At 36.4% G+C, this 17,186-nt stretch overlaps 1 protein-coding gene across 6 annotated transcripts in view; it reads right to left on the bottom strand.

Annotated features, from left to right (window-relative positions):
* CADPS2 (calcium dependent secretion activator 2) overlaps positions 1-17,186 on the bottom strand; it is a 282,332-nt gene that overhangs the window by 148,612 nt on the left and 116,534 nt on the right. For all 6 annotated transcript variants that reach the window (XM_021553475.3, XM_021553479.3, XM_077783432.1 and 3 more), the window contains exon 6: positions 14,054-14,175. In XM_021553475.3, coding sequence (XP_021409150.2) covers positions 14,054-14,175 — 122 coding nt within the window. The remainder of the gene's footprint in view (positions 1-14,053; positions 14,176-17,186) is intronic.

The raw sequence follows: 17,186 nt of genomic DNA, 5'->3' as shown, positions 1-17,186 counted from the left end.
CAGGAAGCATGCTGCCTTGAATTTGGAAACACAATATAAGCACTTTGATAGCTGCATCCTCTCTCTCAGCTGTCAGGTTTGCTCCTGAGCTTCCAGAGGCATTAAACTGTGCACGCCATGTTGAACAGGACCACACAAAAAATCCCCAAGAGAGACTCTGATTAAAATAAAAAAACAAACCCAAAACCTCGCTGCAAAGGTCAATGAAGAGAAGGGGAGGGGAGGGGAGGGGAGGGGAGGGGAGGAGAGGAGAGGAGAGGAGAGGGGAGGGGAGGGGAGGGGAGGGGAGGGGAGGAGAGGACAGGGGAGGGGAGGGGAGGGGAGGGGAGGGGAGGGGAGGGGAGGGGAGGAGAGGAGAGGAGAGGAGAGGAGAGGAGAGGAGAGGAGAGGAGAGGAGAGGAGAGGAGAGGAGAGGAGAGGAGAGGAGAGGAGAGGAGAGGAGAGGAGAGGAGAGGAGAGGAGAGGAGAGGAGAGGAGAGGAGAGGAGAGGAGAGGAGAGGAGAGGAGAGGAGAGGAGAGGAGAGGAGAGGAGAGGAGAGGAGAGGAGAGGAGAGGAGAGGAGAGGAGAGGAGAGGAGAGGAGAGGAGAGGAGAGGAGAGGAGAGGAGAGGAGAGGAGAGGAGAGGAGAGGAGAGGAGAGGAGAGGAGAGGAGAGGAGAGATGATCTGCATGCTCCTGGACGATTAGGACTTCAGCTGACTCCCATAGCCTCTCAGGAACATTTCTTTGAAAGTGAATTATCTGTCAGAGCTGATGATCAGAAAATTTACCGACTAGGTCTTAATATAATTCCTCATGAAAGAGCTCATTAGAAATCATGTTCTGTTAGAAAAGGCAAATCCAAGATTGCATCCTTTACTATCACACTTGCTTGTGGGCATCTGATGTTCCTATCAGCTGCCAATATAACAGCAAAGTACACACAGCTCATCTTTTTGTTCCTTGTGTATTACTATAACACAAGTCCTGTTTCTTTGAGCTTCATGTTTTCACAGAGGTATCAGTATCAATTCATACCAGTTCAAAGCAGCAGCCAAAACAGTGAAATCATATTGATTTTAGTTTGCTCCTTCCAAGAAAGAACGTAAGAGACCAAATACTTCAAGCAAACTGACTTTATCTAGATAGAGTTCATCTATATGCTGTACATTTAAAAGCACATTATTATGTTATTAAACACAGTATTAATACATCAGGCAACAACTGAAGCAGAAGTCAGAAATGACAGCCTAATCCAGACTCCATCTTGTAGTCTAACTTGTATGAATGTTCATGCTAATAACAATTTGCAATTTGCAATTTTTTTTTGGGCAGTATGAAATAAGGTGTAGCAATAAGAATGGCTTTCTGGCTGTGGTTCGCACTGTCAACACCTCCTAATAAACTTCAGTTCTGTTAGAAATAAAATTCTGATCTGTAAAGATTTTGCCATGAATACAACAAGATACCAGGAACTCAATATTTATTAAGGATGACCCAAAATAAAGGAAAGACTGAGTAAAGCATTCACGTCTACCTAAGCTATCCTATTTTGAAATACTCTTTTCTGAAATGTTTTTCATGTTCTGAAATTATATAGGTGCTCAAGTTCTGTCAGATTTCAACTTTATTTTCTCCCCTGGCTATTTCTTTTATGACAGCTGGCCAGACTTCAGTCAACAAATCAGCAGTTTGTTTTTTCTTCCTGTTTATGGATAATACTTCTTTTTAAACAAATTCCATTCAAATGGATATCACACTTTCAACTTCTGTATCTGAGAGTATAAAAAAATTATATCAGATTTCCAGCATACAGATCAATTTAAAATTTATTACAACATACATGAAAACAATAACTTTAAATGAGATACTGTCCTATCATCAGCAGTGACTAAGAACTGTGTAATTAAGTTGCATCAATCTTACCTATAATGCCAAGATCGTAAATACAGTATTCCTAGCCAAAAAATAAGATTTTACTAAATAATTTCTTATTTCCACTGTAAAATTCCATCAGTTTTTTTCCCCATACTCTTGGGTATTTATTCTAGATCTATATATCTGTTCAAAGACCTGGTGAGTTTAATGGTGGAAATAGGTTAGGAGAATACTTAATAATTAATGAAATCAATACCTGAATAGTAATTACCATGTTGAAAATCTTGATCACCATTGCTGTGATTTCATGTTTCAACTGTAAGATTTTATGTGCTAGTATAATTACATCCACTTAGTTTCTCAAAAATTTAATTATTTTCTTCCAAAACAAACTTGTTGCCAGTAAAATGCATTTTTTGACCCCTATTAAAGCATTAATATTTCTGGTTCTCACATTTGCTTAATTTCTTTGGAGTGAGTATCTCCTTTAAATTTAAAAGTTAAGCTGCTATGTATAGGTCAGACAAACCAATGCTTTTCTTTTAAGCTTGAGCTTGCACCCTGATATTGTTCCTGAAGAAAATACAGTACTTCCCAGAAAGGACTTTTTTTCTGAACCACAGATATCAAAGTCAACCACCATACAAAAGATTGTTCACTCCCCCTAATTCTGCCTCCTCAGGCTCTCATTTCACCACATAATTTCCCTCTGTTTAAATAATTTTTCTGCTTTTACCTACTCATTCTCTTTACTGTAGAAACTGCAGTGATTTGATGTTTGTTCATCTTCAATCATAAGCCACAGCCTTTTCACCATATTTCTCTGCTGCTGTCAGAGGTACGTGGGCTGATATAGTAATTAGAGACAAAATATATTGCCAAAGTTTATTTCCCTTCACTGCAAAAGTACCTAATGCCAGCAAGAATGTGAATGTTTATTTCAGCTGAAGATTTATCACTGTGTCACAGAAACCCCTCTAAGGGAATTTATTCTTCTACTTCAGTTTGGAACACATTTCATACACTGGAAACAGCTGCAAATCTCTCTCTCAGGTTTTCCATTTAACTCATGGTCTCTGTTAGTCAAAACTTGTTTTATGAGACCATGGGAGTGAATGTACTAAAATTTCTTATTCTAAGCAAAGATCTAGAAATTTTATTTTAGCCCTATTTATTGGAATACTTTATTTCTGATAAAATACCAACTCTACAGAATTTTTACACCATTGTTTGTCCTCAGCAATATGGAAATCTCATTTTTGAAATCAGTATCAGAGTGTATTGGTCTCCTTGGTGCCATCTTTTGCATCTTTCTGGATTTGATTCTGTGTTTAAGTCTTGTACATAACCTCAATGTGTTTCTTAACTCTTAAATAACTTATCTTAAGAGGCCTTCTGGAAGAGTTTTCTTATTTGCTATCCAGACAGGGATGTGGACAGAGCTGGAATGAGCAGGAAGACCCACCCAAGCCAGTTTGTTAGGCATCTTACTGCTCCACAGGAGTAAGAGATGCACCAGCACTTCATCTTTGCTCATCTTGGAGCTGGACTGGAAATAGTATGCTGAGGTCTCTTCACTATCTTTGTGTTTCAACTTTGTCAAGAACTTATACCAACTCTGCTGCTTCTATTTTGTCTAGAAATAAGACTTAACTGCATAAAAACAGGTATCTATAACCCTCAGGTTAGAAATCACACTCACAGCACAAGTTGTAAAATGGAATGCCAGGAAATTAAACGACAGTGGCTCAGCACCTCCTGACACATTCAAGTACAGACACATTGAAACACTTCAAATCCAGGTCTGACAAACCTGCTGCTAGTGAAGGATTGTGTGAGTGTGGAATTTATCAAGTGTTGCATATCACTATGTCCAAATACACAGATTTAGAGAGAGAAGAAGTGAGACCGTGAGCCAGGCTCTGTACCAGCAGTGCAAGTCACTCCACAGCAATTTGACAATAAATCTATAATTTGACAAGGAAGCTCCACTCATGCAAATAAAAATAGAGTTAAATCCATATTTATCTGATTTTGGTGTTTTTACTTAGACTCCTAAAGAGAGTATTAGTTGGTGCTAATTGCTACTAGTTCTTCCCTGCTGATACTTGGAAAAATATCATAAGCATTTAATTTTCTCTTCTGAGCACAAAATTACTCATCCATTTGTTAATGACTGACACCAGGATGCTACACTAGAAATCACAGATTTAACTCTAACAGCTGTCTCATACAGCCCAAAAGCATGTTTATTTTTTCTTATGACCACCATACAAAATAATATGAACATTGCAGCTTCTCTCTTTGAAAAAGGATATTGAAAGGAACTACACATGCAACAGATGTTTGCTGTGCACCACTAAGGATTTAATAGGGTAAAGATAATTCCTTATATGCAACATTACAACCACGATTATTTATTTATTTATTTATTTATGCATTCTCCAGTACATAAGTGACATCTGGAATTAATGCTTGGAACCTCAAGGGAAAGAGCTGGTATGCTTGCATTTTTCTATAATGCTTAGAATTGGATTTACATTGTAAATGTTTTCCCTGGAAAATACTTTTTTTGTTTCTCTATTTTAAAATTACTCATTTATTATAATGGAAGGACAAGGAACATAATTTCCTCATTCAGAGCAAGCACATTCAACTGCAGCTGAAAAGCAAGGCACAAAGGAATCTTTAAACAAATCAGAACATCCTTTCACAGCAGAAGCACAGACAAGACCCATGCTGAAGCAAACTGAGCCAGGAGGTAGCCATGGGTCTTGGCCTTTCATTACTAACCTCACCTAATCTTCTGTGACTCTGTCTTTCCCTGTGTTACTGTGATTCCACTATTTTAAGCACAAATCTTGAGGAGATCTACAGATTCAATGTTTTACAATCCCCATTGAAGAAACACTGATACTTTGCAGAAATACTTTCTCTATTTAGCTACTATCTTATGGGCTGTCGGCCATTTGAAGGAGAATGACCATGGTAATAGTTTTAGCCCTGTGGTCCCAATTAAAGTGTTCCTGAAACTACAAAATGTAGATAGGAGAAAAACAAATTGTTCTACAGAGGTGAATGACAGGAGGAAGGGAAAGTACAGCAAAAAGGGAAGTCCTGGTAAAAGCATGGAAAGTCACACAATTACTTCCAAAGGTCACCTTTGATGCCACCTAAGCAGAGTCTACACTACTGTCTTTTACCCTTTATCATTTATTTCTGTCTGTATGGGAACTTTTGACCTGTCACACAAATAGTTTGAAATGCAGACTAACAAACCATCTATTCACCACTTCCAGAAAATTTGTGTCAGCACCTGCAGCTGCACACACTATGCAGCCCACTGCTTAATTTCTGAACGCATTGTTGAGTCACTATCTAGTGTAGTCACTCAAAAAGAGTAAATGTTTTGGTAATTTTTCTTTTTCTGTGGATTCAGCAGCAAAATTAAGGGGTTTTAGGGTGATTGTTACAAAACACTGAGAATCCTTCCTTGGAACTTTCTTCTCGAGGAACAGAAAGCTCCAAATTGTAATTTCAGCAACAGCAGGGATACAGTGTTTTGATGGATATTTTATATTGTAATGCTCCTTAATACAACTAGACTAATATGAAGGAAAAGAAGAATAATCTATTAATATGCAGATTTTTTTCAGGATCTGTTTTCAGTAAAATACCAACTGTTTTAAATAAAGGAATTAACAGAGCTCAAAAATACTGCTTATCTGAGACCTAAAAATGATATGTGAACAATCATGTATTTATTTTCAAGCATAAAAAATTATTAATGTATGAAAAAATTGCTTGTAAAAAAAAAAATCACAAGAAAACTGTCTAGTTTTTCTTTCAAACAAAAAAGTATCTAATAGAAACCAGAAAACCAAACCAGAAGAGGGGTCCAGTGCATAATAAGCAACTAAGTAAAAACACTCATTTAGGTTTCCTACACTGAAAAGAAGAAAAGTGCATTCTAACGTACAGAATGCTATTATGCCAAGTATTGTCATTACAAACATAAAACAGTATGAATAAATTATTAGTTTTGTTTTCCCATCTCACTTTCAAGCAACCAAGACACAAGCCAGGGTGAAAATTTTCATGGGTATGTATCTAGACTGACACAGTACCAGGCACTGGCAACCACGGGTTCATATTGAGTGAACAACTCATGAGGGGCACTACCTCCTGTATCCCACCAAGGTTCAAACCCACCTAGACATTGATGATGGGCACAAGGGCAAGACATGGTGATCTGTGCTCTTGAAATTTCTATATGCATATCTATTTCACTTTTTCCTTGAAAAAGATAATTATGAATCCATCACAACACTGTTAAAAGTTACAACTCCTACTTACTTTGTGTTACTTCGTATTTTTGTGACACTTTAAACCTTCAAAATGTTGTACAGACATTGATAAACTCACAGTACTTTGATGAAGCAGGTAGAGGCTGTCATGTCAGTCTAAAGATGTGGGAAAACAAATCACAAACGAGGCTGATCTATTGAGCCTGCACAGTCTATCAGGAAAGAGCCAGGAATAAAATCAGAAAATGTCAGTATTACAGTTGGCATAAGACCAATTGGTTTTATTCTGAAACCCCTGTTACTGCTTTTTCTGACTCGTATTGCTCTTATCTGCTGTCCACGTTACTCTGCTTTGTTTTTGCTGCCCTCCTACTCTCAATCCACTGGTATTGCTTTCAAATAGGCACACTAACCTGTAGACTCACACCTTAAATTAAGTATAGTTATTAAGAAATTTCAGGATGTATAAATATATTTTCTTCATCTGTTCAGCAGACTATTCTGTATTCTAAAAGTACTGGACCTCTTGATACCTCTGAGAATCAATGTCCACAGTAACACAGTAACAGCAAAGAAGAGTCTGCCCATGGTGGGGTGAAAAACAGTTTTCTGAATTGTCATGAGCATTTGAGATGTGTAATGTATTCTTAGCCTGAACAGGATCCAAAAGCAGAATCTTCTTTGTTTCAAATCCTTTTCCTCAAGTTTTCTCTTTACCCAAAACAACAACCATAAAGTAAATTAGGCTGTAAAATGTGTTCCAATTGAAACAGTATATCTAGTAAAGTGTTTAGCAATTAAAGGTACATGCAAAATTTGCATATACCTTTGTCATACTGCTTACAAGGCATATAAGCAAATTTTTGAAAGATCTCTTCAAATCAAGATACAAAAATAGCATATTTTTAAAATGTAAAATTGGACATATAGGTCATATCAAAATTTAAGAAGGATCCAAAGGAATTTTTTCACATCAAATATTGCCCACAAACAACAATTGAACTTTTCCAAGATAAGACAGGTGAAGACCGCTCTGAAACACAAATTTCAAATTCACTTTATTGAAATATTCCAGCAGGAGATGGGAGGTAAAATTTGAGGTAATCCTTCTCTCCCACTTTTTTCTTTGACAGACCACATCCCTCTAGATGATACTTTACAGGCTGCCCTGGCTTTCAGCTTGACCCAGCCAGAGATTGGGTAGATATATTAGAATAAGGCTTATCCTGGTCAAAACCATTTTGCTTATAAGCAAGATTTAATTAGTTGTGGTTACACCATGCTATTCATAGCCAAAGGCCTTCCAGCTTTAAGCTGGATCACCCATCTGCAAATGCTTTAATACGATGTTACAGAAAGCTTATACCTGTCTGCAAGATATTAGTTTCATTTGTTGTGGTTCAGGTGGGAATGAGAATGGAAACAGATACTACTTGTGCATTAAGCAGTGCATAAATAGTCTTCCTCCGAGCTCTGATTGTTATAGTGAAAGGCAAGGGTGGGACATGCAACTTCAAACCCAAAGATTTCCAAAATGCATAGTGAAATAAAACTGGTATCACTCTTGCATGAGACATGTAACATAATATTACATTTTAAAAGAAGTCAGATACATAGCTATTCTTTCCAGTGGTGTCTCTGGATGAGGAGGGTTAATACTCTCTCTGTATGCTATATGTATTATACAGGGAATATATAGTATATACCCAAATATATGCCTTGGTGACATAAGGATTATGTTTATTGTTACCTATCCAAATAGAGCAGGGAATACAACCAACCTTAATTATCTCCTTTCATCCCAATTTCTTCCATGCTAGCTTCTTTATCTGAAAACAGAATATTCCCTTCTAACAGTAGTGGCTTTCACAAGTCCCTCAGATAGACAGACTTAGACTATTTTGTGAGTTAATCATAGAATCACCATAAAATTTAGGCTAAAAGGAACCTCTGGAGGCCACCTAGTTCAAACCCTGTGCAGAGCAAGAACAGCTAAAATTAGGTTGCTCAGGTTATTATCCAGCGGAGTTTCAAGTGTATTTTAATATTGTTTCCACATAAGTCATATTTCTCTGCAATAAGAGAGATTAAAATTTTCTTCTACAATATAAAATAGTAATCAATGACAGATCATAAAATCAAGGCACCAAGTGCAACTTGGTGAAACTCTCTTTTGTGAAACTTTTCCATCATTAATCAAGAAGACACAGTGGAATAAATGTGTATTCTTTTTCTTTTCCACCATTTACTTTGTAGAACCAAGGAAACACCAGATAATTTCCTACTGTTAATTTCTTTTTTTCCCTCTTAACACCTGCATAACAAATATATGTGGTATTTAATCAATGCAACCAATTTTTTGAAAGATTTTTTCTTCACTGTATTTTATGAATTGCTCCAAAAAGAAACATATTTTGATATATGACAAGATGAACACAATGATGGAATTTATTCTTTAAATATATAAAGGTGAATTTTAGAGAAAATTAGAACAATAATTACACAACTCAGTCAAGGCTAGTTTATAAAAACAGACACACTTTGCTCCCCATCATGATCCCCACTAGTCCCCTTAAAATTCCAAAATACTATTAAGGGATCATGGTAATCTTCACTAAGTTTTCATCATTATATACATCAGCAGAATCAGTCTCTCAAACTTAAGCCTGTGAAATGATATTACTAAAAATTCACAGACATTCTCTATCTAACACATAACCTCACTTTTGTAAATGTTGTCAAAAATGTATTTACAACTTAAACAAAATAACTCTGTATGACAAAAGTAGTGATCAACACTGGATTTTGCAGCACCTAGCTGCAAGTAGAAATCTTTCCGAGGTAATAAACAGTCAAAAGAAGAGGTGATAGTAAAAAACCCTCCTCAAGAAGCTAAATCCTAAAGAAAATTTATCCTCACAAGGTACAATAGGAAGCATATGAACAGAAACTAAGCACAGTTAGATCAGGTACTATGAAAATGCAGTCTTATTAGTCCCATGTAGAAAATCCCATGCTCAAATATACCCATTTCAATAAAAAAGGCACCCAAACAAAGAACAGAAACCCTGCAAACACTGTAAGGAGAGTTAGTCAGCTTGCTAACAAGAGAAGAGTTTGGTTACTGCCTCTCTGATCAGCCAAAACTTGTGTTCCTGTCCCTCCTTTCTTCCTATGTTCATTTGCTCATTTTCTATTTAAGAGTCAAAGCAAGTACAACTTTTTAATTCTACCTTTTTGCTTGTGCAAAAGCAAGAACCTGAATTCCTACACATTAAAACAATATGAGGAATGACTGCAGAAAACGAACAGCATAATTAAAGTATTACTGAATGAAACAAAATTCATTTATGCAGATGTATCAGACAAAGAGCAGTAGCATGTGGCAAAAGAGGAGTAGGTGTGCTTTCTCTTTCTTTACAAAGTGTATCAGTGTTGTCAACCACAAGTTTGGTGACAGCTTTAAGTGTTATTTCCCCCTTGTTTCCCTTAATAAAAAAAAGTCCATACAGATTCACAGACTACAATGAAGATAAAGAAAGAAAACTTTCTGATGTTTGGAACACGATTATCCAACATTACATGTAATTTATCCTTTTTCCCTTCAGAAATGTTGTCTTAGGCCACATCCTCAAAACATCAGATTATAAAAAGTATTATTTTTTATGAGTGAATATGTAATTTAAGAAAGTCTGAAATTTTATAAATTAGGCCCTTTTCTCCTTTTTTAAACGTCTCTATGGAAGATTTTCTATGAAACTTTTAGTTAATGTATGCACAAGTTCTCATACTTCAAATACTTTATGGAATTAATGATGGTAGAATATGGCATAAAAATAATGTGAGCAGCATATATTTTATTTGTGCAGTACTGACTGAGGTTCCCTGCCTCCTCTAGTCAGATTTAATCATGCATTCTTCACATACTTCTAACATATAACAGTCCTTTTAATAAATTCTATAATCAATGGCAGTAAAATATGATCATCTTATTTGTTTTGTTCACATGAAGAATAAATATCCTGTCTCTATTAAAGTTTTCTCATCATCAAGATATGATCTTTTTGTATTGCATAAGTATGTGACAAAAAAATATTTTACTATTGACTACATGATACTATGTTCCCATTTTTTTATTTTTAGGCATGATTTTTACATGCCTGAAACATGCCACTTTCAAGAAATCACATTATTTAATACTCAGAATGAATAAAAATCAAGGATAAAAAACAAATGTGTATACCAGACTTCACAAGATGTCTTCAATAACGTTTGAAAAATGTAATTGGCACTGGATTTCTGCAGATGACCCCCTGTGGCATCACAGCAACAAAGTTATGCAAAGCTTCACACAACTAAAAGGGCCCTCTGAGGGCTCTGCTTACTGATCTCTGGTAGAAAAGGTCACAGGCTATGTGGGAGGGATTTTCAGCAGGGCTAAAAGGCAGGAAACAGTTGGAAGGAATGAAGAAATATTTCACAAGCAGTTATAAAAATTTTATTGGGTTTGCATGTGAAGCTGTGAAACTGATCTGTTTGTAAAACTGTCCAAGAAAAAAGTTCAATAAACCTACGATATTCTATAGCATTTGCATTTTAGAATGACCATCAGTTATTCAGTAAGATACCTATAAGCAGTACTTCATTTAGGTTGCTAAAGAAGATGAAGTACTTAAACATAAACTTACAAAGTTATTATTCTAAGAAAGAGAAATCAGGGATTAAATACATTAAAAAATCAGAAAATATTTACTACTGATGAAAGCTAAAAACTGAAGGCCCCTTCCAGGGACTTTAATTAGGCATCTTCCCTTTAAGAATGAATATTTTTTCTACTTTTTGTATTACTCTTACGATGACACAGGGATTTAAAGGAATATACATATACATGTATAAAAATACTTGAGGAAATATTAAGTATTTGGAATAGTGGATAAATTGTGAATTAAGTATGCATTTGACTCATGTTTCCATTAATCTCTCCTCTAAAATCACACTGGATTGCAGTGTAATTTTGAAACATTAATGAGTATCTTATTTTCTCCTTTTCACTGTAAAAGCTGTTGAATTTTCTGAGTAGTTGGATTGCACTGCATACAGTGATGTTTCACAGATGAAAGAAATAGTCATAAATAATTCTTTATACTGGTTTGGCTCTTTTTTTCATAAATGTAGCTATCAGTTCAAAACAATAAACTGACTACAGAAAAATGTCTCCTGCCAGCAGTCTCCCACAGCAGGCTGGTGGTGATCATTCACTTTTCATTGTCTCATTCGATGCTTAGTATGAGAGCTTTGGAACCCTTTTCTAGCTGCACATCCTACATAAAATCTGAAGTTACGATCTCCTCCAGCTTCACTGATTCTTTTCCTTCATATCAGGAAGACAGTACCAAAAATTACACCAGTAAAAGCCAGCTCCAGCAGCAGGCAAAGCAGGCAGGCAGTAGCCTCAGGCATCTGACAGCTGTTTTCTCTGTATCAGGAAAGAGAAAGTCTGGCTGTGCTTGCCCACCAGTGCTCTCCTACCAGCGTAATTTCTGATTAAACTCTGCTAAGCCCTCTTGGTTGCCTCCACCATCAATCAATAAAAGCAATATTGCTACTGCCAAGAAAACCTGATTTGGCTTTAACAAAAACACTAAACTATGGAAGAAAGCATGTCCCTTTCCATAAGCAGCTTCCTCCATCTTCTTACTATTTGCTTGTAATTTGCTAATTTCATGCTTGTCTAACTTAATATCCTCTCCCATTGCCTCAAATGAGGTCTCTATCTGTGCTCAAAAGCTAAGTCTCTAAATACTCATAATCATACTGCATGCCAATGTCTCCTAATCACTCTTGCCAGAAATGCAAAAGAGCACAACTCAGAGAAGCATAAGAACTAGATACTTTTCAGAGCTCTATAATCCTTGCCTGTTTAAGTTACACTGTTTTACAGGACAGCAGGTCAACAGCACCAGTAACTCCCATTTCTGTGCTTCCAGACTACAGTTCAGTGTCTTTCTCAAAAATTCATCTTCTAAAGATGCATACTTTTTCCAAACAAATCCATATGACTTTGGTTTGTACAACATCATTGAGATGGAATAGCCCATAATCTGTCTTTTTCCCATATTCAATCAACTCATACCTTTTGAGCCCGAAGTTCATTTAATCAGTCTTGGAACAGGTCATAACATTACACCTTGTCCTAGAATCACTTCAGTTGTTTTTGCATTGACTCCACCTTTTCTGGAACTTCCTTTTCACAAAGCTTCCACTTTTACAAGTAGGAAAGTCAATTAATCTCTTGGTTAATTTTTACTTGGTCCATCTATATACTTCTGATTGATTTTATAATCTTTACCTTAACCTGCAGTATGAAATAAGGAAGCCATGAACTCATTGTGAACCATCCAAAACCTATGTTTTGCTCACCAAATCTGGAAATAGCTAGAAAAAACAAAACCCTTAACATCCTCAGACTGTTTTCTGAAATAAAGATATACTCTAGATGATTTAAAGACTCATACCAATGACATTAGAGGTTAACCAAGCATTTAAAGCAGACCCAAAAAAGTTCAAGGGTGAGGAAAAAGAGCAATACACCATGACAAGAAACAAGAACCTTGGCTGTGTCAGCAGGCAAAGGCTGTAGGCACGTGCTGCAGGGAACCATATGAGAGCAACTGTAAGGCAAAGGACAGTTTGGAGATGTGCACTCCATAAAAAAGCCTAATGGATCTCATGGGACCCTGAGCCACCAGAAAAGCAGGTGATGTTGACCCACTTATGACCTTGCTTCAATGTGTACATCTGTGTGTCTTTTTTATTATCGTTCCTTTTATAAGGCCCTCACATAGTACATGGAAATGATAAGAATAAGCATTCCAATATCCTGGAGAAGGAACACAGCCAGGGACTGTGACAAATGAATTTTACATCTTGTCCCACATACTTAGTGTTCTGCAAAGCTGTTTGAATATGTTGCTGTCTTATTTGCCAAGAAACGTTGCCACAGCTAGAAGAAAGTCCACTAAATTAGATCTCCTTCTACTCCCAACCACAGAAGAGAAAAAAGAGATAAAATTGTGCATCTAATTTTGTCTAAAAAATTCTGTCTTTGTGGTCTGAATGGAATAGAAACTACCATCCCAATTCCATAGAAGATGTTTTATCAGATATTGTAACAAGTGCAATTTTTAAATTGTCTTTCACATGGCACACTATGGTGCCAGTAAAACCCCAACATACTGTCTGGAAAGTTATCTACAAAAGATTCCAAATGACATTTTAACAGAGTGAAAAGTGTCTGAAGACAGTGTGTAGGTCAAACAAATCAACCAATTTAATCTCTTACTCTCTGCTACACTAACTGGTTCAACTACAGATGGCATGATGTTATACCCCTCCAAGTCAGTTTGCTGACTGCCTCCATCAAAAATTAATTGAAAGAACTGGATCCTATAATTTAAAATGAAATAGGCTCAGCAGGTGAGCAAGCTTTGTCAAGATTGATTACTGAGTATTGATTTCCCTCCAACTGAACAAGTTACACTCCACAAGGCCACCTTCACATTAACCTAGAATACATAAAATCACCTCAGACTAACATCTATCAAAAGGTTCGTATTTTTGGAGGATGCAGTCTCTAGCTCTTCTCCTCACCCGTACATTCAGTGGATTTCCCACAGGTTTCATTTGGACAGCATCCACACTTTGTACCTACTTCACCATAAATAAGTCTTATTTGTATTTTAACTTCTCAGAGAGAATTCAACATAACTACTCAGGAAAAAAATTCACATAACCTAGCACTAAGCTAATTGTAAAAATTGTAAGGAAAACCAGACAAGTTCTCCCATGACAGAAAAGAGATACTGATGCAGCAAGAGCAGAGTGGCTTACTGTGGCCTGGATGCTTCTGCTTGGTCTGTCTGAAGCTTTTCACCCCCTTCCACTTCCATGGTGCAGTAGACAATCCGATTGGGAGCAACCGACTTTAAACCTTGTACTTCCATTATAACAATCTGAGGAAAAGAGAGCAAATAGTTTATCCTTCAGAAAAAATTACACAGCACGATTACTGAATTACTAAACTCTGTGAAGATTAAAAAAAAAAAATCCCCAAAATCCCAAAGTCCACTCACTCAAATCTTAAGACAGAGTAGAGTTTTATCTTCTTTTTCCACTTTTAACAACATCTAGAAGGAATTGAAATTTTTGCTCTGTTTCTACTTGGGCAGTGACTAAAAACTCACTCCAATGATAATTTAAATGCCAGTAACACAATTTGAGACTCATGTCTGAATATAATTCTAAATCTTTATACATGAGAAACTGTATTTTCTAATCGGCCATTTAAGTGAATATTTATAGGACAAATAGGTTACTAGTCTGATGGTAAACAAGTAAGTACATTGATCATATCTAGACTGGTAAATTATGGTGCTGTGTCTCTGGATGTTGCAACCCTTGAACCTCAGAAGAGATTTGGTGTTGTGCTGAGCAAGAGGCAGGTCAGAGCACTGGTATAATCTCCTGTAAGCTTTTCCCCAACTGTGCACATCCTTTCCTTCTCCCAGTGCAGTACTTGCAGTCAGGTTCAGTATGAATATGGGGAAGAGGGAGAAGAGAAACAGAAAAAGCCACCACTACCAGCTGTGCCCTACAAGTTTTCCTCACCAGAGAAATTTTCAGCTTGGCAGATCCTGTAGATTTTTACCTCCTCTAGACTAGTCTCTACTAGCTCAGAAAAGCCAAATGCAGCTCTACTTTAAATACTCTCTGCCTTTTATAAATCTTGTCACAGTGTGAAATTATTGGAATTTTTGCATTTCAGATGTTTCTAATTCATAAGACTTGAGAACATAGTCAGGTTCCCCTGCTTTCTTTAGAAAAGCTGCTTTTCTTGCCAGTTCCCTTTGGGCCCATGCAAAGAAACTGGGAAAAATGTGCTCTAATAGAAGCTGCCCTCAACCAAACCATACATGCAAACCAACATTTGTTTAATTTGTTTTAAATGTGCCAGAAGTAATGACTACTTTTTGTCTCATTAAAGGCAATAGGTTTCTTAGCTCAGCAAGCAACTACTAAAATATGCTACTACTAAATTCTTTGCATGTGTGCCACTTTGTTCCAATTCCAGTAAATTAAATGTGACTTCACCCCCAGCTATAAAATTGTTTTTACTTTAAATCTCCCAGAATGTTAGTAATAGATATATGTCTTGCAAAATTGCTAGTTTGTAAATATTACAGTGAGACAACAGTCATTGATCATTTAGACCATTTTTATATTACCCATAAATAATCAATACTGCCTATTATGGTTCATAAATAATAACAGCTATCCAGGGAGAATGATCAAGTCATCCCTCTTTTCCATCTATTATTCAGGAATTCAAGCAGTTAGACAGCACTAAAGATCCTTCTAGGTAATACTCCCTATATGGTCTTTCCACGTAGCAAATATATGTCCTTGGTGAATACTGACTTCATGTTTACTCATTTTTATATTGATACGTCTTTTCCTGAGTTTCCAACTTAACTACACAGTACACTTTTCTTTGGTAACAATTCTGGATTCCAGCACTGGAAAAAAGTTGCATTTCATTCTTTTCAAAGGAAACTGTCACTAATGGATGTATTAGCTCATTAGCTGATAAACAGCTTCCTAAATACTTGTCTACTTTTGAAACCGTCTAACAGCTGGAGAATAAAAATAAGTATTCTCCTATTACTATGGGTTTTTAATTTTTTTTTTTCAAACAGGATATTTAAGGAAATACTCAAATTGTAAAAACAGTGGCTGTTGCTTGCAGTGATGCTCAGGAATGTCTCTGACCTTAGTCAGTAAGGTCTACTCCCACCAGAACAGTGTTAATATTACTAGCAGTTCTACTGTTTATAATAATAATGCACAGTGACAGCAAGAACCCTGGCCACTTCACCCTGCATCTAGAAATTTTGGGGTTCTTCCACTCTGTCCTACATGATGCAGATTTCCTATTAATTCATGTGCTAGTTCAGCAGCCCTCAATGGGGACTCTCCTGGTTACCCTACAACTGAGTCCCCATAGAAGATGTGACATAGATATACTTATGTGTTATTCAGAGCATGGGAAATCATGTACATTTGACCTCACATTTTTAAAAAAGGAAGTATTCTGTCTTCTAGGAAATGCAATCAGCATTTCTTATTTGGCTATTTGTATAGAAAAAGATCACATATTTCATATTTCAATCTTCATTAATATAAATTCAACTGTTTCCTTTTGCCCTTATGCCTTCTGAGATTTTGCTTCCCATGAGCAAAATATGCACACACTTGTTTGGCAAGAGTCAACTTACGTGGTTACTATCATGTCTAAAATGAGCACATCTGCCCTACTAAAAACTATCTCATGTAGGGTAATATTTTAATGCTTTGCCTTGCACAGGATGAACTGTAGATTAGCTATCTTGCAGTAAATCTCTTTATTGCTAATGGGGAAAAAGGAAAAAAAAAACAATTCACCAGACCTAATAGTTTATGTACCTGGTACAAGAGCAGAGGGGCTATAAACAAAGCAAAGCTGCTATAAATTTATCAGAAATTATATTTCCTGTAATTTTTCATTTTGTGATTGTTTCAAACTTTAACTGTGTTTTTCCCCTAAATATCACATCATTTCTAGTACATAACAGTTCTGTCTCTAGAGGGACAAACAAGGCATTTCTTCCTCTTACATCTATCACCAAGCACACTTTCTTGAAAAAATATTATTGCCAAACTTTTTATGGTACTTTTTATGGTACTTTTTAGATTATTCAGAACTACTCTTGTAAATGCTATTTATGGACTATTCCAGGCTTGGTATTCCCCTTGAGGCAGACATGGCACATGTGATGGAGGCACACAGGATTCAGCACAGGAATTATAAATATTTCATCTTCTCATATACTTCAACACTAAGGACTGCACTCCAGTTTTACATGCTTGATGACCTTAACATTTTTGGCATATAGAATGATGGATCTTACTACTCTTTGAAAGCTGA

The sequence above is a fragment of the Lonchura striata genome, chromosome 5, assembly GCF_046129695.1.
Source record: "Lonchura striata isolate bLonStr1 chromosome 5, bLonStr1.mat, whole genome shotgun sequence".
In the NCBI taxonomy this organism is placed as follows: Eukaryota; Metazoa; Chordata; class Aves; order Passeriformes; family Estrildidae; genus Lonchura; species Lonchura striata.
Note: the sequence above shows the minus strand (reverse complement) of the source record. Positions and strands in the feature narration are given on the sequence as shown.